Here is a 21,546-nt window from a genome sequence, read left to right on the forward strand (position 1 = left end):
ACAACGTTTAATAGTGCTCAAACACACGTATCTCGAGTCTACATACCTCCATGTGCACCATCCGGCCCCTCTTGGAGGGGAGGAAAGAGTCGTGGTCACTGTATCAGTGATCCTATTTAAAGAAAAAGATTCATACATGATGTTTTCGCTTCACTATAACAGTGAATGAACTATGCATTTGGATCGCCAAGTGTCCCATACCTCTTGTGTGTGTCCTGAATTGGAAAAAGGTTGTTTTTCTTTTTGGCAGTGACCGATTGTTCAGTCCAAGATCTGTCAAAAATGAAAGACCGATTATATTCACGAAGTCCAAGCATGCTTGGAACAACACATGTCAAGGTGCACATGTCATATCGCAACTATTAAATTCAGCGTACCTGTCCTGTGATTAAACTTGTTGCTCGTGTTTCCTGCTATTATTCAAAGGACCCCGTTGGGCCGGTTTACTCCCTGGCTTTTCGTCACGCACTGTGGTAAAAAATATATAATAACATTCGTTCAGTCAAATAGCCGTTCCAGATGTCTCCATGCAAGGCTGCAGGGGACGCGAAAGGAGGGCGGGGGGCGGTTAAAAAAGCCGCATAACGTACCTTAATGTGCTTGCTCCCCGCATCTACTGTCAGGCTTCCTCTTGCCTCACTGACTGCCGTGGCCATCTTGAATCATTATACAAGACCAAAAGCGTGTCCCAGTGTGCTGTGGGAGATGTAGTTTAACACACATCGAGCCGACGTTTGGATCCAAAGTAGATTCTAATTTTTAGAAGAGGAGGCACTGAGGAAATGTATCACAATCGTGATTCATAATTATACAAATTTGTGTCAAGTAGTAAACGAACATTTATATTAATTCTAATTGGAGACTCTGGGGAGTTGTGCCACAGTCCTAGTTCGTTATTAAAAACAAGCGTAATAATTTTGATCTTTTAGTTGCAAAACATGTGCACATAAGACCTGCTGGAGCTGTCATCATTTTGTCTGGCCGCTAATATTGCGACATTTGCCAACATTCTCACACAACTACTATATACTCATAAGATGGTGTTATGGAACAGACAGTCTGCATTCTGTGTGACTCTTTTAAAGGAATTATTCACTTATGTCAATATACCACGTTAGGGCCATTGTGAGTTGCAGTATTTTTAAACCCTTAATAATTCAGACATGCTATTAAGGCCTGTCAAAGTGCTGTTAAATTTAAGAATAAGGTATGCTTCTGTTTGTAACAACACCCTGTCCACATCAGCAGGACGCTGTACGGTACCCATTGTGAAGAGTACTGACCATTTAAAATCATTCTCAGTGTGGGATTTCTCTACGAAATGTACGTGCACGTGAATGTCTCTTTCAAACAAAAGAAAAGAAAGAGCTAGATTGCCTGGTATGTGTGACCACGTTTGGTCCTGACACACATGAAATGAGACAAACAGTGCTAAAAAATTGGCATCTCTTAGAAGGATTGGAATGTCCTTTTCCCCGCCCAATTTTTGCGTACAAAAAAAATAGAAGTATAGGGCAGCAAATAGTGAGAGCAGACTTCGTACAGTCTAAACCCAAACACGATCTTTTGTCACTCTGGAATATGAAACCGGTGGATGGCCACCACAGATGTGGCAATTGCATTGCTTGTCCAAATACTATTGAAGGAAATTAATTTGAACATCAGGGGGTCAAGTAGAAACATTTGGTCTTCTCGAACTGCACGACTAAAAATGTCATATATGTGATAATTTGTCAGTGTAAAAAAATCTACATTGGCAAAACAAACCAGCAGGTTAATTTGCGCATCAGCCAGCACAGGTCACGTATAAAAAAAAAAGTGTTAACTGCCCCCATGGTCGAACATTTCGTAGAGAAATCCCATACTGAGAATGATTTTAAATGGTCAGTACTCTTCACAATGGGTACCGTACAGCGTCCTGCTTATGTGGACAAGGTGTTGTTACAAACAGAAGCATACCTTATTCTTAAATTTAACAGCACTTTGACAGGCCTTGATAGCATGTCTGAATTATCAAGGGTTTAAAAATACTGCAACTCACAATGGCCCTAACGTGTTATATTGACATAAGTGAATAATTCCTTTAAAAGAGTCACACAGAATGCAGACCGTCTGTACCATAATACCATCTTATGAGTATATAGTAGTTGTGTGAGAATGTTGGCAATTGTCGCAATAATAGAGGCCAGACAAAATGATGACAGCTCCAGTAGGTCTAGGTGCACATGTTTTGCAACTAAATGATCAAATTTATTACACTTGTTTTAAATAACTAACTATGACTGTGGCACAACTCCCCAGAGTCTCCAATTAGAATTAATATAAATGTTCGTTTACTACTTGACACAAATTTGTATAATTACGAATCACGATTGTGATACATTCCCTCAGTGCCTCGTCTTCTAAAAATTAGAATCTTTTTTTATCCAAACGTCGGCTCGATGTGTGTTAAACTACATGTCCCACAACACACTGGGACATGCTTTTGGTCTTTTATAATGATTCAAGATGGCCGCCGCAGTCAGTTAGGTGAGCCAGAGGAAGCCTGACAGTAGATGCAGGGAGCGAGCACATTAAGGTACGTTATGCGGCTTTTTTAACCGCCCCCCGCCCTCCATTCGCGTCCCCTGCAGCCTTGCATGGAGACAGCTGGAGCGGCTATTTGACTGAAAGCATGTTATTATATATTTTTTACCACAGTACGTGACGAAAAGCCAGGGAGTAAACCGGCCCCGACGGGGTCCTTTGAATAATATGAGGAAATACGAGCAGCGAGTTTAATCACAGGACAGGTACGCTGAATTTAATAGTTGCGATATGACATGTGTACCTTGACAAGTGTTGTTCCAAGCATGCTTGGTCTTCGTGAATATAATCGGTCTTTCATTTTTACAGATCTTGGACTGAACAATCGGTCACTGCCAAAAAGAAAAACCACCTTTTTACAATTCAGGACACACACAAGAGGTATGGGACACTTGGCGATCCAAATGCATAGTTCATTCACTGTTATAGTGAAGCGAAAACATCATGTATGAATCTTTTTCTTTAAATATGATCACTCATACTGTGACCACGACTCTTTCCTCCCCTCCAAGAGGCGCCGGATGGTGCACATGGAGGTATGTAGACTCGAGATACGTGTGTTTGAGCGCTATTAAACGTTGTGTCGTGGCCAGTATTCTTACATGGTTTGCGCCTTCATTTTTTAGAAATAACACTTGAAATACAGAGACCCACTTAATACAAAGTCTTCAGTGACATATATGGAAATACTCCCCGCCTGATCAAAGTATACAGGTACAATTCAATGACTCTATAAACAATGAATGGTAGACTTGAGGCGTACAGGTTGTCAATAAAACGTTGTTTTCTTGCATCCTATACAGAAAAATAACAAAGCCCTGATGAGGGTTTGAGAACTGGTTACTCGAACCTGAAATGCGTCGGCACATCTACAAGAGTTAACTATACCATTAAGTGCTACAGAAAAATAGACACATGCTGTGTTGCTCTTGTTATTTGACGGTGCTTTGTTTTTTTGAAAAAAGAAATTGATTTACAAACAGTGATGAAATGAATTAACTTTTAATGTTTAATGTTTTCTGTCAGTTGGATGTATTTTTGCTTTATGTACAATTTTTGTCAAATTAGCCCTGTTTGTAATGTAATGTCATACATGTGTATCTTCTTTTGCCAAAAAGAATAAGTTCGAAAAAAAGTGTCAAAAAAATATAAGTGATAGGTATAAATAAAAGTACCTGAGCAGATTTAATGAACTTTTTCATTTGGTCCTTTTGGAATAATTGCATTATTAAAATACGCGTGTGTGGGCATTTGTGGTTTTTTGCAATGAGAGCACTACAGCATCACTCTCAACTCACAGGTGCAGCAGCACCTACAATCGCCAAGCACTCAAACTTACACAGGACAAGGAATAGCACCGGGTACCACAGAAGGCTCATTTGAAAACAACGGAGGTTTATGAAACCAGACAAAATATCATATTAAAAAGTAATTCCACTGAATAAAGTACTGTGTTTTACTTGGTGTAAAGTGTTTGTTTTGTGGTCAAATATCAGGCACGCAGGATCTAAAATATTTTTCAGAAAATATCAATACTCATGAAAATAGAGACGTACTGCGGTACTAAGTAGTTAACTCTACATTCCCAGATTTATACTCCCGTAAAGATATTAAAAAAATAACGAGACTTAACCACAAACTGAGTTGGGAAAAAAGTTTCAGATGTACACTTTTATAGGTTTTTTTTATTATGTACTATATGTTTGGCTTGTTTTTAATTATTTTACCAAGCCATAAAGCCTTTGTAGCAGTTAATTTGAACAGTTAAACTAATTCTGATTCACAAATAAGTACTCCAAGTAGATCACATGTACAATGTACACTTTTTTCTATAAATTAATGTGATTCAATATGGACCAAATATAATACAGATTTGAACTACCTCAAGTGGAAATTCTGCACACTGTGATAATAATCTGAATTCAGCACTATTGTTTTTTTACCCCTGAAGAAGGGTCGAGACTGACCCGAAATGCATTGGGTGTTTTAGTTTGTTTATGATGTTTTACCAACAGATCAATGTTTGGTTGTTTGTTGTTTAAGACACATCGTGATAGTGCAATTGAGCATACATTTTGCTTTTATTTGTTAAAATTGATGATGCATAAAATGAAGTGGTTGAATATATATTGAAAGAAACACAGTTTGATGTTGATTTCAGTTATTTTGATAACAAATTGATGATTATATGTTACACGTGTTTTAAATTTTGAAACCTAAGGGACGGGGGTTGAGCGTCTCATAGACCAGGTGAAGCCTGGCCTCGACAGAGTGATTCAATATGTGCCATAAAGAGCGCACAGTTGTTAACGAGCAATAGACTTGTGTTTTTACTGTCTACCACAAATTTTCATTGATTGGTCTCAGTGGTTGTGCCAAAATAAATCGTACAGAGTCACCTTGTTGATGCTGATACATATAGAAGTTTTAGGTTACATACACTGGTCAGTGTGTGCAGAGCTAACGTTTTTCACCATGCAGTCAATGGTTTGCAAAGCCCGTCCGACTGTGGTACAGCAGTTGCCTACTTTGGCTTGGGCATACTACGCACTCAGGGTGGACAGCCTGCAATGTCCATTCAAAAAACAGTCCGGTGTGACAAAGTCAAAGGTAAATGGACAATAACTAATGTCTCTTATCTGTGCACAGTTTTGAAAACTAAAAACAACACACCTCATGGTCATATCACCACTTCTAAGCTGAGGAAGCAGCATTTCTGGCTACTGGTTTTGGTTTGTGTAAAGATGCTGTAGGCGTAAGTGGTTTTAATTCCTTTCATTATTTGCAAGCATCTTAAAGGGTTGATTGGCAGGGAAAAGGCTCACAGCAACTGTCATTCCCTGTTCAAGGAAATGCATTCCTCTGCGCATGGACAAGAATCCAGCACAGCATCCTAAATTCCACCCACAGAGGAAAGAAAAGATCCCAGCGCATCTTCCCCCTTACACAAGGTTATAACAATTAAATTTGAAACACAACACAAAGAAAACAACAACGTAATAACCGACTCTACATAGCATTTAACTTAAGTACATTAATTCATGAGACTATAGCCTCTCCCACCTAGTACACAATTCTGCAACCTTGAAGAGATGTTAGAACTCATAAATGATCTCCTCAAAACAACATCTCGGGTCAATTCCTGCTCTTGTTTGATTTTCCCTTGATCTCATTCATCAAATCTTAGATTTCCGGGCCCAGAATCACACTCTCTGAAAACCACAAATAACTTGTTTTTATTCCAACATTTTCCATCCTCCAATGATACAAAATACTCACTATCCTGAACCACCTTCTTTGGAGATGAAAATCGGGTAACTCCTTTCCCCCCCAAAGGGATTTTGTTACATGCCGATGTGGCATACTTGTTATGAGTCTCTTTTCAAACTCCTATACATCCTGCAGAACTTCTGCAGGCTTCATCTTCTTCTCCATCCATAACCTGTTCATTTACGACCCGGGTAATCTCCCTTTAAGTAACACAATAGGAGAGACATTGGGTGTAGTGTGAAGAGCCCAAGTCAAATTCTTTACTTCTTGCATCCAATCCATCCCACTCACAACAGACAACTGTATATTATCTTTAATTATTCGATTGCAGCGCTCAACCAATCCATTACTTCTTGGATTGTACAGTTAAGTTGTAATGTACTTAGCTCCAAATTCGAGCAAAAAGTTTCAAAATCCTGAGAAACGAATTGAGGACCATTATCCGTAACAATTTCATCGAGAACTCCTTTGCGGAAAAACAATTTCTTTAAGAACTCTTCCACCACCGTAGAAGGAATGCTGTTAACAAAAGCCACTTCCCACCATCTAGTGTAAGAGTCCACAATCACAATGCCATATTTTACATGACCATGGCTTACACCTACTGGACCAATTATGTCCATTACCAGTTTAGACCATGCAATCTCCGGAACAGGGACAGCAACATTGGGAGTTGGGACAGTTACTTGCTTCTTGTTGCTAGCAAAGCAAGCCTTGCGACTTCTCACGTACTGTTCAACTTGTCTGTCCACACACGGCCACCAAAATAAATCCCTCACTCTTCTTTTTATAGCTCTCATGCTTATGTGACACTTATGAGCTAGTTCCAGCAATCGACTCCTTAGGATACTAGGTACTACTAGAAGGCCAGATCTTCTCAACAAACCTCCCGAAATGGACAATCCCAAGTCAACCTTCCTGAATGGATCCACAAACTCATCTTGCACCTTACCATTCGGCCAAACTTCATTAATATACTTCATGACCTTAGTTATAGTAGTGTCATTCTTCAACACATCTAACCATTCAGGCCCTGAGATGGCACTTTGGGTGATTTTCATCACTTCACTAATGACTATATCATCCTCCTCCAAGATCCTGTGACCTTCCTCACCAACATTCACAGGAAGTCTTGACAGACAATCTGCCATTGCATTCTTGATGCCAGGAATATATTCCATGTTGTAACAGTATTCCTGGATCCTATACTGCCACTTGGCGATCCTAGGTGGTGCCTTACCAGCTACGTTTGTAGTGAACATATTTATTAAGGGTTTATGATCTACTTTGACAACAAATTCAGTGCCCCATAAGTATTGTCGGAAGTGGTTGATTCCCCACCAACAAGCTATGGCCTCAAGCTCCACAACGAAGTATGATTCCTCTTCCCCTTCAGTCCACGACTGGCAAATGCTACTACATCTTCTATGCCATTACTTTTTTGCAGTAATATAGCCCCTAACTCATATCGGCTAGCATCCATAATGATTATACTTAAGGCTCCATGTTTTCCATTTTTTACAGATTTTTACAGATAAATACAGACAGAAAACAATCTTACATACAGAAATGGTGCTTCTTTTAAGTGACTCTCTGTCCTATCTTTCATGAATTGTAGCCCAACAGCTGAGCAGATGGACAGCATGGGAAATTAAAAAGCAGGATAACATTTATTTTAATAATGGCTTATGTCAACATTTGCGGTGTAATGCTAATATTTAGTGAATGTATTGTTACGTAATATTTGGCAGCTTAAATAGCTAAATCACGACAGATCAAACGATGACTACGCGTATATCAGTTAAATAAACATGGAAATGTACAGTTTTACAAATTCGTTTATACACAAAACACAAAATAAATATGGATAAATACAGATAAAATGGCCCAAAAATAAATATGGATAAATACAGACTGAAATCTTTAAAAAAATACCATAAAACCGGGAGCCCTAATTATACTGGGGTCTTTGGTATCAAAAGGCTTGAGAGGAATGGCATTGGCTATTTCTTTTTTTTTATATCTGAGAATTCTTGCTCAAACAACTCATTCCACACAAATATGTCATTCTTCCATAACAATTGATGCATAGCATGTGTTCTTTGTGACAACTGGGAATGAATTGGGAATAAAATTCCATTAAACCCATAAATGACCTCAATTGGTCTTTTCCTTGAGGAACAAGTGCTTTCACAGTAGCCTTAACTAAACTATCTCTAGGCTCTACATCCACTGCAGATAATTTGTGACACAAATAAGGGACTTGAGATACACCACACTTGCAATTACCAGCTCTAAGTGTGACGCCCTTCCGTTCCAGGGCTTCCAAAACATGGGCCAACTGCATGTCATGGTTGTGTTTCATGCCACCAAACACTAACACATCATCCTGGAAACACAAAATGCCTTCTGTATCTTTAAATAAAACCTCATGAGCCGTTAAAAAACAGGAGACACAGAAGCTAGGCCAAAAGGCATTCTTTTGAAGCGAAAAGCTCCTTCTGGTGTGATAAATGATGTTGACGTGAGTCCTCATGCAAAAGTATTTGATGATAAGCTGAGGTAATGTCGAGAGTTGAAAACCAATTGGCACCTTTGATTAATGATAACATTTCTGTTATGTTGGGAAAAGGGTGTCGATCTACCCACAGCTTGGCATTAAGATCTCTTAGATCAACACACATTCTCAAACTTCCATTTGGTTTCGTTGCCAGAACTACGGGTGACAACCCCTCTGAAAATCAATAGGCTCAATAATGTCCTGCTATGGTAATTTGTCCAATTATTTTGGTAATTCTGCCCTGAAAGCTAGGGGGACTCACCTCACTTTATGTACTACTGGATCAGATCCAGATTTCAGCTGTATCTTATACTTGAAACCCTCCAATTTCCCAAGAGTTTCAGTAAAAACCTTGGGAAATGTTGCTACCCATTCAGATGTTTGTATTTCACGTACACCAGAAAACTCCTATTCTTAACCTTACTTGGTCTAGACGAATGGGGTCCAGAATGATTTCCAAATTATGTTGTTCCACCCATCCTAACAACAATGAACCTTGTTTAGCTACATACACAACGGCAGACGTGGAATTACCTTTAAAAGAAAGATTTGTATTAAATTTACCTAGTACCTAGAGAGGTTCACCACCATATGCTACTGGTTAAATGGAAGATTTCACAAGTTTCATGTAACTAAAAGTTTTCCATTCTTCTGTACTTATTATCGTAAACGAAGATCCAGAATCTGCCATCATATTAATGCCTGTATTATCGATAAGTATGCAACAGTAAGGCCTCTTAATAGTGCTAACATCCATATGCATAATCTCCATTCCATCTTGTGACTGAGGTTGAATGGTACCAATACAGAACACCACACTTTCATCACTTGAATCTGAAGAATTGTATACAGTACGCTGTTCACACACTACCTACTGTTTTAGGTTTGGATATTTTGGACATCATGCTAGATCTGTATTCCTATAGAAATGCCCTTTCTTTTTGCAACCTGAAAATATTTTGTCACAGGAGGGACATGATAAAGAATTTCCCAAATGATTGGAATTGCCACATCTGTAACATAGTAATATTTTACCTTTCTTACTTTTCTCTCTTTTTTTCACAAACACATCACAGATTACGTATTCTCAGATGGTTCATCCTTAAAGGACATTTGAGACATGAATGATGCAGAACTCTCTTTCCCTGCTGCCAATCCTAAAGCCTTATGTAAAGTGAGATTAGGTGTGGGTAACAAAACTTTTTGAATTTACTTGTTCTTGGTATGTTACACAATTTGGTCTCTAATCAATACCTCTTCAAAATCTTCATATTCACATGCAAAAGCTAATGATCTCAAAGGGCCAACATAGGTTTCCACAGGCTCTCCTGGAAGTTGTTGTCACTTGTGACATTTATGTTGTTCTAAAACCACATTCATATGTGGTTTAAATCTTGTGTCCAACATTTTCAAAGCGCACATATACTCATCCAGTACATCGCCTTCTCCTAATATACATTGTTGTGGTAAGTGTTTTAATATTTTTCTACCTTCCGAGCCTAAGCAATGGCGTAATAATGCATATTTTTTTTATAAGTAAAGTCTTCACGGTCAATAGCGGCCATATAAACTTCAAAACCTTCTTTCCATAACTCTCAGTCAATACCAGCATTGGTTTTACTAGGGGAAAATGATGGTGGTGGTATATTATTTTGAAACACAGTGCCTCCCCCCAAAATATTTTTTTAAGTTAGGAACATTAAACAGACAACAACAGGATGCTTTCTGAGACAATATATATTTGTATTATAAGAATATTGCCTTTGAGTTTTTGCCTATAACATATTTTTTACTATGCTTAAATATTCATTGACTTGTATAGCACTATGATATACAGAAGGATAAAGATAGTGCTATGTGAAAGACATTATTGATGAACATAAGTGATACAAATAAAGTTTCTGTACCGGAACACTGAAAACTCAGGTGTGCATGTCACCAATCCGTAACACGTCTGAAATTATTCACTCAATATAATGTGGTGTGTGTGTCACCAACAAGCAACACACAAAGTGCTGTGAGCCTGTAAGAATAAAGCTTCGTAAAAACACAATTTAAGCACAGGTGTGTGTCTCACTGGTTCGTAACACGCTGGAAGTCAGATACTAAAAAACAAGCTCATCACGGTTAGCAGCCAATAGGAATCCCCCAGAGGCGAGCACATGAAGGTTAACAGCCAATAGGAATCCCCCAAAAGATAGGCGTTGCAGTGAATTGCTGACAAGGTGCATAAAGGTCAGGCAAAATTAGCCTGGAAGAGGGCAGACCAATGATGTCCGTTGTTGAGTTGACGTTGTTGTTTTCTGCAATCCAATGGAGAAACATCAACATGGTTACGCTCATAGGTGAAAGGCTCACACGCGGTTGCTCCAGGGTGAAGGAAATGAGTGGCAAAGACTTCCCAGAAGAAAAAAAAAAAAGTACCTTGGAATCTCTGGTTTGCCAGGAACTTGTCGTCTCACTGTGATGGAGATGCAGTATGCGTATAGGAAATCCAATTCGCCAAGATGAATACGGAGTACGTGTCACAACACTTGCAGTGAATGATGAGGAAAAATGCAGAGGAACTGCATGTCGACCCTGCCAGTCAGGTCACCGCCAATGTAAAGATGTTGGAGGCGTAAGTGGTCTTAATTCCTTCCTTATTTGCAGTCATCTTAAAAGGTAGACTGGCAGGGAAGAAGGCTCAGAGCAACTGCCTTTCCCTGTTCAAGAAAATACATTCCTCTGCGCACGGACAAGAATCCAAAGCAGCATTGTACATTCCACCCACCAAGGAACCTCTAGAGCTAGCCTGTGAGGTAGCTCCAGTAATAGATTCCCTAACACATGGTGGGTGTCTGATATAGTTTTCGCTCTTTGAAAGGCCTGCTGCCATTATTGTTACCTGATACAACAGCACTGCATAAATGTTGATTTAAATCCTTTATTCACTAATTCAAAGACGCATACAGTTGCAAACCTGTCAGTCATTCCCATTGTATTCCATCATCTCTTACATTTGCATGCAACTATGCTACAGGAGGTCCTACGCCGCATGACGGCCATAGAAGAGCGCGCAGACGATTTGGAAGGACGGTCGAGGCGCTTTAACATCCGCGTGCTAGGTCTACCGGAGGGAATTCAAGATTCGAACCCCTTGGACGTTATGGAGACATGGATCAAATCTTTTACCCCAGCCGCGGACCGAACTCCATTCTTTTCCATCGAACGCGCCCATAGAGTTCCGGCTCGGAAGCCGCTGTCTGGATTGCCCCCGAGACCGATGCTCGCAAAGTTTCTACACTTCCGCGACCGGGATGCGGTGCTTAGAGCGGCCCGAGCGGCAGGTCCCCTGCAAGTGGAGAACAAACAAATAATGATTTTCCCGAACTATGCATGCGCAGTTCAGCAGCAGAGATCCTCCTTCCTTGATGTAAAGAGGCGACTCCGCACGCACAATGTCCAGTACTCCTTGCTGTACCCAGCTCGCCTCAAGGTCCTACACAAAGGCTCCACCATTTTCTTTGCCACCGTCTAGGACGCACAGGATTGGGCGGACCAGCACTGCCCATTACAGTCCAGAGCAGAGACCCAGCGTAACCACGGCCCCAAGCCACCACGATCCGGAAGACGCGGTCCGAAACGACCCCACAATGGCACCACTAGAAGAACTGGGTCTGCTCCCCAAGAGTCTCCTGACCTGACACAAATAGTGCGGGAACGCCGAGAGGCCCTGCAGGCGGTGATTGATCTACAGGCGTTGCCCCTCACACAAAACACCGACCGACCCCCACACATCTTCACATCGGAGTGGGAAACCGACAGCGATGGCACGTTGTCTGGCAGCGGCTCCACTACTCCCCCCCCTGGTCACCCCGCAAGCAGCTGATGTTATCCTAGATGGACAATTAGGTGCTTCTTCAATGTGAATGATCCTCATAGACATTGCCACGGGCGCCTAACTCACACTGAACTCCTTTAGCACTGCATCTGCACTCTCACATTGATATATTGGCTCAAGCGCGACATCCACTGATCCTTCAAAGGCCCGATCCGCGCGCAGTCTCGCATGCACACACACTGCCACCCCCACAGATTCTTGTTACACCTTCTCCCCTAGTGGGGAATTTGTTTGGATATATCGTCACCGGCGATGTGTCCTATGTATTGGGACTTTTTCCCGGCCCCGGTTTTGATTGTTCTAACCCTAGTTAACTACTGTCCCACCCCTTTCATAGCATGGCACGAGTCAGGGTACACGACACGCATTAGACAGTATTTTGATGGGTTACATGGGTGCTTCCCACAACACGAGGGCTATTGGCTTAGGGATCTTACTCACTGTAGGCCCTTCCTGCATACCGTGATGAAGAGGTTAGATGATGGCAACACAACAATCGGACATTAATGTCCTTACACTCAATGTCAGGGGCCTACACACGCCGAGAAAGCGCTACACCGTATACTCGTACATAAAACGCCAAAATACCAGAATTGCATTCCTACAGGAAACCCACCTCAACGGCACTGAAATAGGCAGACTACAGACTAAATGGCGCGGCACAATCTGCGCCACAACTTATTCAGCATATGCACGTGGCGCCCTGATCTGGGTTAGGCCGGGGACTCCCTTCCAAGAACACAGGAGGGTGGTGGACAAAGAAGGCAGATACGCTTTGCTAGAAGGACTCCTCGATGGCCAAGCGGTCCTCTTAGGTAGCATTTACGCCCCCAACCTGGAACAGGACAAGTTTTGGGACCATCTCACGGGGATCCTGGCTCAGTTCACTGCTATTCCCTGGCTCTTGGGTGGGGATTATAACTGCACACTTGACATCACCCTAGACCGCTTACATCCCCCACCCCTGCGCTCCCCGGCTCCCAAGCAAACGGAGAAGTTCCGAGCCTGGACTACACACTGGGCTCTCACAGATGCTTGGCGACTCCATCACCCACACACCCGCATATACTCATTTCACTCCATCCCCCATAATTTACGAGTGCGCCTGGATAGATTCCTCTGCTCTGCGCCGATCCTCCCCAAGATCGTGTCCGCAGATTACATGGACAGGATCGTCTCGGACCATGATGCTCATATACTGCGACTCAACTGGCGTCCCCCACACCCCCGGTCCCCTCCCGGCGACTGCCCCGAGAATGCCTAACTGACCAGATCTTCAAGCATGATCACGCACAAAGTATACAAGACTTCTTCAACCACAATGCAGGCACAGCTTCATCGATACTGGTGGAATGGGACGGATTCAAAGTGGTGGCCCGAGGGGAATGTATTAAACAAATAACGGGGGTTCGGCAGACATCCGAGAAGGCACTCATTAAAGCGGAACAGCACCTTGCCACAACCTCTAAACGGGACGACCTCTCCGAGGCACAAGCTGCACTCTCGGCCCACGCTAAAACAGCATACCAAACTGCCAGTGCCGAACTTCGTAAATATAATTTCAGGACCTATGCCACCCGGATGAATAAGGAAAGAAAACGGGCACGCTGCTCGCGTGGCTGGCGCGGCAAGATACTGACATTAAACCGATCACTGAAATCATCAACCCTGCAGGCACCCTAGTACGCTCCCAGGATGAGATCCTTTTAGCGTTCCAACACTATTACGAGTCGGTGTATAGCACCCCGACCCCACCCATCCAGTCCTTAATAGATAATTTCCTCGATCCTCTAACGCTACCCACTGTCACGATAGCGGACAAACTCGCACTGGACTCAGCGATAGTATCTGCGGACATCACCCAGGTGCTGCGAGCCCTCTCTCGAAACAAGGCCCCTGGTCTAGACGGACTCCCATCGGAGTACTACAAAGCTACTGGTCCCACAGTTAACACTAGTGTTTGCGACAGCACTTGAACAAGGGACATTGCCCAAATCCCTTCGGGAATCTGTCATTGTGACCTTTCTGAAACCGCACCGGGACCCACAGCTCATGGCATCGTATCGCCCCATCACACTCTTATCCGCTGACTGTAAAATCCTAGGGAAAATATTAGCCGATAGATATCTACAGGTCATACGCGTCCTGGTTCACCCTGATCAATGCGGGTTCGTCCCCGGCAGAAACACATCCCAAAACATCCGCCGCATTTTCCATGTGCAGGATCAGGTAAAAACACGTACCACGTTCAGCCTGTCTCATCCTTGACCTCGAGAAGGCCTTCGACACCCTCACCTGGCAATACCTATTTTCAGTCTTACACCGACTTGACTTCGGCCCCGTTCTTCTGGCATACACGAGACTATTATATACAGACCTCACCACACGAGTCCCGATAGGTAGACGCATTTCCACAGCCTTCGAGGTCCGGAAGGGCACGAGGCAAGGCTGCCCCCTTTCACCCCTCCTCTTCTCCCTCGCGGTCAAACCACTGGCCATACGATTACGTCAGGAAGGCACGCACTGGGGCATTCCACTCGCGGACGTCACTCATAGCGTCTCCATGTACACTGACGACCTATTAATATATGTGAAGGACATCGCAGATGACCTAACTCCCATATGGACGACGCTTGCGGAATTCGCAGACGCATCCGGGCTCAAAGTAAATTGGGATAAGTCCACGGTATACCCATTCCATCCGGACCTACCCCCTCGTGACATATGGATGGGAACTCAGAGAGTGTCCTGGAGCACGGAGGCCCCCCGGTACCTCGGGATCCGTCTCTACCACTCCCCTGCCCACATTTTTTAAGGCAACCACCGCAGAGCACTAGCTAGCATTCGATCGGCGGTTGGATTTTGGAACAGACTCCCGCTAGCCCCAATTGGCCGAGCGGCTTTAGCTAAAATGATAATGCTCCCCCGGATCTTATATCATTTTACGAACCTGCCGGTCATCCCACCCAAAACCTTCTTCCGCGACCTCAACTCCCTTCTTGGCACGCTCATTTGGGGATCGGGCAGACGTAGAATAGCGCTGAAGACACTACAATTGCCTACCACTCAGGGAGGCCTAGGAGCCCCATCCTTCGAGTCTTACTTTCTAGCAACACAACTTCAATGGCTATCTTACTGGACTGCGGGTCGGCACACGAATGAGACACACACCCATACGGGTAGAATCCCCACTCCGGAATTCACCCGTCTCCTCCTTCCCGGCACCAAACCGCATCCTACATACCCTCTACAGGTAACGGTGGCGCGCCAGTGTATGCTACGAGTTCACCGCATGTCGCCCGGAACTCTCCCACACTCCCCATTACTCCCGCTGGTCGGCTGGCCTTGGCTCAAAACATACTACATGGCCGACATGCTAACGGCATAGACCACATGTGGGATCACTAACATGGAATCCCTTTTCGAAGACGGGCAGATTAAACCATTTCAACGTCTTGTGGACGAATACGGTCTCCCCCCAGGTCAGTTCCTACGGTATCACCAACTCCTCGAAGACTTCCGTCCCCATCACAACCTTCAGGCCGGAGAACCAAACACACATCCGGTCATACATACGGTTTTACACATGGGGGTGGACGCCATCTGATCACCTGGCTATACAAGGCACTACGTGAACTCGCAAACACACCCCTAACGACCCTGCGTGCCACATGGGAGGACGAAATTGGACGTCCACTACATGGGACGGAATGGGCTAAAGCCCTTGAATTTCCTAAAAAGGTGTCTAGGAATGCCCGATTTAAAAATATACAATTTTATATACTCCATAGGGCGTATTTGACACTGGCACGCTTACAAAAATTCCACCCAGACACCCAATTCCTCTGTCCCAGATGCCACTCCCCAGAAGCGGACTTTCACCACATGTTCTGGAGCTGCTCCGCTCTTCGTTCCTTATGGCACACTGTCCATGACACGCTGAGAGACCTCACGGGACTCACAACTCTGGGCACATGGGAGGCTAGGGCGCTGGGCATATTCAAGGTACAGAAACAACTTAAAGCACACAAGCGTTTCATCTCACTAGCGCTATTGCTGACAAAACGGAGTATAGCTATGCACTGACGATCCCCCACGGGTCCCTCTTCGGCGGCATGGGTGGGAGCGCTATGCAAGTGGGCGGCGGCGGAGGAGGACGCGCTACGCGAAGAAGAGGTCAAGGGAACCCAAAAACACCCTATTTCCATGGAGTGGGCCGTGCTCTTACACCGCTTCAAACAAGCAAAATGCAAGGAGGCACCAGACCCTGGCCCGTCTGACCCCATCACTCACCACCCACCAACGCAGGCACGACCGCAGGTCTTGAACCCCCCTGATGGCACAGGTATGCTGCTGACAGGTGTGCCTCACACCAGGTCATATTAGACTATTAACCCCTGCCAATGGCCCAACGTAGCCCCTTCTCTTCTCGCATAACATTCAGCGAATGAATCGTATGTCATCCGGACCTGGACAATAACTCCTATGCCCGCACCCTGCACTTACATGCCCCTCTCCCTGGTTTACACCCCAGTTTTAAATAATACTGTTGCATACAGCATACAGATCCGCTCCACATGCCACTGCTGTCATTACGGACTCATGTGAATACAGCACCTTGTATTGTTTATAAGTCTGACTACATGATCTGTAATGTTTAATAACGAAATGCCAATAAAAACAAGTTTTAAAAAAAATCTTATATTTGCATGCACTACACACATTTGTGTACCAAATTAGAAAAAAAACTTTACTAATGAGCGATACATTGAGAAACAGTGCTGAAAAGGGCATTGACAACATAAAGTGAAATGTAGTTAGTAATTGAAGGCTGCTCATTGACTCTGTTTATTTGGGCAGTTAATGCCTCAGTTACTGAAGATCTTTCTCACTCAAGGTGTTCTGTAACCTGCGCAAAGGGAGAAGAGAAACCAAATAATGTGGTGTCAAATGGTGGTAGTGTATGTGATCCAATCACCGCAAATGTGATGTAGATGTGGCAAAGTCAATCTGTCTGGAGTTGGCTGCCAGCTTTTTCGACTTTGTCAGTGCTGTTTTGTTTGGCTACCTTGTTTTATTAAAACATTTTTATTGGAGTTGCCAGACTGTGACCAATAGTAAAACAGACATTGAGAAAACCAAAATATTTTCTAGTTTCAAGAAGTATACATTGCCCATTCAAGTTCCTGGCACTGACGGGAACTACTTTTTGTGTGGATGTGCTCCTTGTGAAAGGGCAGAATGACTTAAGTGGGCTTACCTATTGCCACAGGGCTATATGCTGTAGTCAGTGGAAGAAACCATTGTGTGCGCCTTTGACATGTTACCTAATGTACAGAGATTTTCAAGGAATTTGCTCACTTCATCTCTTGCAGCATGTCATCTCAGTTGGTCATTTTAGGCAAGTAGAAATAGGAAAAATAGACAGAACCAACAATACTGGTGTGAGAGGAGATGACACAGCAGGGCATTGCACAAGGTCCTTAAAAGCCAATTCTCTGTCGACTTTTAGGCGTCCTTGCATATCAGTGATTTATATCTTCCAAAGGAGACATAGGGAGAGGATTAACTGATATGTACTTGATGGAGTATATATGAGAATTTAAAGGAGAAGTAGTGTCTGCGTCGAAGGAATTTGTGTTATTCACTTAATGTATGATAATCATTTCCTCACAGACTGATACTGTAGAAGATCTTGGAATCCTAAAGTAACCTTGCTCCAAACATCATACATTTGGGACTGGAAATTGTTGATAATGCTTTAATTCTAGTACTAAAACTTTTTTTGACTTTGTTTTCAATTAGTGGGGTATCTGCCTCTGCTATTCATGTGACAAAATGCAATCTATAAAATAATTCTTATTTTTTTTACTCTAGAAAAAGTTCAGAAGGAAATTGATGATGTGCTGGGGGCACACCGGTGCCCCTCAATGGAGGACCGTATACACTTGCCCTATACTGATGCCGTGCTCCATGAGATTCAGAGATATGCCAACCTCCTCCCCACCAGCCTTCCACATGCTACAGTCAATGAGACTAAGTTCAAAGGTTACACAATTCCCAAGGTATTTGTATGAATAGCTAAACTTCAACCACAGAAATATTGCAATGACTGTGCCAACTACAGGTGGTGCCCATTCTCTTTGAAAATTCTTCCCATCTTTCAAATGCTTTTTTGAAGAATCTCTAAGTAAAGCATTTGATAAATAGGGCTGCATCAATTGTTTGTTTATTTGACGCAAGCTTCTTTACTAAAATTGTATACTTAACCTTCCTGAGCGAAGAATTTAGAACAATGAAGTAAAAAGGATTTCTAAAAACTAGGTCGCTCAATATCAATTGAGAGTTACTACATCGTATTTGTATTTTTTATATGGTCTGTTAAGTAAGTGATCACACTCACTTAACCTCACTCAAAGCTCTCCAAGGTGTTGTATATTGACGTATTTATGGCAATTACTGGTAGCCAATATTGCATTCACAAAGAGCTCCTAGCATCCCTTCTTTACCTGCCATAGACTATTTTGCATAATAGTCAACCTGGTGTGTTGATTTGTGCAATAGGTTCAGTAGACACTGAATGGGGCTGTGTGTGCCACTTTCTGTTTTTATTTTGGTAAAGCACTGTTTATTAGCAGTTTTATATAGCACCATACCTAAAGAGTGTTATAGCGATGTGCAGAGCATATGCTGTTAGTGTTATATTTTGTAATCCTACAAAGAGTAACAAACAAATAGCTTTGTGAAGGATGATTGGAATAAACCAGCTATTACAAGACAAAACCATGTATACACAGTCAAATTACAGGCAGTATATGAGTGTCTAAAAACATAATGTTCGAGGCATGTGAGCTGTAGATAACAAGCTTTGCATAAGTCTGCCATCTAGTGTTGGGTCTGGATGTTTGCACTTGTTCGAAGAAGTCTTTTCCAGTCACGAGGTAGGTGACTCCTCCTTTCGGTGATAGTGCGTATGGGCATCAACTTCATTGTTAGATTGTTTTTTTCCACCATCACGCTAGGACGTGAATTGCTGCGCTCCAGTTCAACACCGTTCTCGGGTTCCCCTCGGTGCGCTATCCACTACCCTTGACTGTGTTGTTTCTCGATAGCATATTCCTGCCTTCGCGTATCGTATCCATTTCTAAAACTTTGATCGGAAAGTCTTGTGCAAGGTCCTTGAGCCTAGCCGCGTCTACCGAGTTCGCAGTAGATAGAACGGACTCCATTCCAATTCTGCCCCGGATGCCTCTCTGAGTACCCCCACACCGATCTACACGACGTGTGCAATTTGTGTTTATCACCTGAACACAACGAAGAAAACTGCAAAGTCTGCTGATCGTTCGGATTGAAGAAGATGCTCCATGACCGTCAGGCTCGACGTCACAAAATGTGTCAGGAACACAGAGATATCCGCTCCAGATCTCTACAGAGAAAATGTCAACCAAGAGATCTCCGAAGAACAGGGAGCCGAGGCATAGGAGGAAGAACACATCTACGTGTCCGAGGAAGACTTCGACATCGAGGAAGACTTCGACATCGAGGAAGACTTCGACATCGAGGAAGACATCGACATCGAGGAAGACATCGCGCTCGGTCAGCGTGCTGTGAGTAAAGATACTCCTCTGCCCCAAAAGATACCCTCTAAAAAGGCTCCGGTCCCTCCTCTGCCTTCGGGCCAAGGTCAGCACCGAGGTAAGGTAAGGTAAGGTAAATTTATTATGCATAGTTAATTAAAACCAGTGCAAACATTTTCAAAAATCTTTAAAATCTCGTAAGAAAATCGATTCAATAAGTCATCATTAAAAGAGCATACAATAAAAAACCTGATCTAATGACCAGGAAAATATCTTTTAAGGCAGGAGAGCATGTTCCTGGAGTTCTGATAAGCGTCTATATATTTTCTGTGTCAATGTACAGAATGTTTTTGACAGTTTTTGCTCAATTATCGCAAGGAACTTTACATATCTGCAGTTCAATTTAGTGTTTGCAGGGTTCAGGTAAGCCAGCACCGCTTGCCTTCTAGTGCGAGATCCTATCTGCTTGAGCTGGTCCTTTAAGAGCTGTTGGCGAGCTGGCCGCAGCTCTTGGCAGAGACAGGTCATGTGAAGCATGTCGCCCTTCTCTTTATTGCAAAAGATGCAGGCGTCATGGCCATTGCTCCTGAGCCATGGTGGAAGATGCTCTCTAGTGGGCAAGACCCCTAGTCTGTATTTTAAGAACTTCAATTTTGTTGCCTTGGGGTAGCCCTGGCTGAAGTATGGTTCTGGTGTCAGGGATTTATAAGAGTTTTAAATCATCCATGCATGGTTTCTTTTGGCAAAAGTCTCTTTGTCCTCTAATAGTGAAAGGGATTTGACGGTTTTCCAAACCAATTTTTTGAAAGCATTATGCCCAAGTTGCATGTCCCAAATCGCTGTTAGGTTAGTGGCCCCCAAGGCTGCCTTCAGATAATATCTTGCCTGAGATCCGTCCCTGCTTTGTATATCTTGCCATAACAGCAAGTTTAAAGTGTTGGTGGTAGCAGAACGGAGTTTGTGGCAGAAATTAATATAAGCACCCTGTCTTGCAAGAGTTTGTTTTTGTAATCCAAATTCCAACCTGACTTGGGCGGGGATGTGTAGAACAGGAGCGAAAACATTGTTCTATAGGCTTTTGTCTGGATTATGTCCAGGTTCTTAGAGTCTCTCCCGCGTAATGCCTCTCTGCCGTAGCAGATGGAAGGTAGTAATTTAGCCTGGATGACTTTCAGATAGGGAGTCAGAATTTGTCCTGTCAGTTGGTTGGCTATACTTTTTAATGTGGCGGCAATGCAAGACCCTCTCCTTTTTACTTCCTGCTTTTGCTGTGAAAATGAACCGTCTCGGTCGAAAATGACTCCCAGATATTTGTAGGCGGAAGCAGGCTCTATTTTTTGACCGCCCAATGTCCAAGACTTCTGAGGCTTTTTGTATGTATTTATCGACATGGTGCATGTTTTGCTCAAATTTATCTTTAGTTTGTTTTCCGTGGCATACGTATGCATTTGAGTCAGTAGCTGTTGGAGGCCGATGTAGGTGTGGCTCAGTAGCACAACATCATCTGCGTACAGAAGGTTGCCCAGAGTTTTCCCTCCCAACCTCGGGGAGTGGGAGTTGCATGTGTTTAGTATGCCTGGCAGATCCGCCATGTACAGGTTGAACAATATTGGGGCAAGCACGCACCCTTGCTTGAGGCCTTTGGTGGTACAGACTTTTGAGGACAGATG

General features: G+C 43.2%; 1 protein-coding gene across 1 annotated transcript in view; it reads left to right on the forward strand.

Annotated features, from left to right (window-relative positions):
* The window catches only part of LOC144770291 (cytochrome P450 2B2-like), a 393,669-nt gene that overhangs the window by 349,600 nt on the left and 22,523 nt on the right, over positions 1-21,546 (forward strand). Inside the window, exon 7 of the mRNA XM_078654687.1 lies at positions 18,177-18,364. Within this exon, the coding sequence (XP_078510813.1) occupies positions 18,177-18,364 (188 nt within the window). The remainder of the gene's footprint in view (positions 1-18,176; positions 18,365-21,546) is intronic.

Source organism: Lissotriton helveticus, chromosome 7 (genome assembly GCF_964261635.1).
Source record: "Lissotriton helveticus chromosome 7, aLisHel1.1, whole genome shotgun sequence".
Taxonomy (NCBI): Eukaryota; Metazoa; Chordata; class Amphibia; order Caudata; family Salamandridae; genus Lissotriton; species Lissotriton helveticus.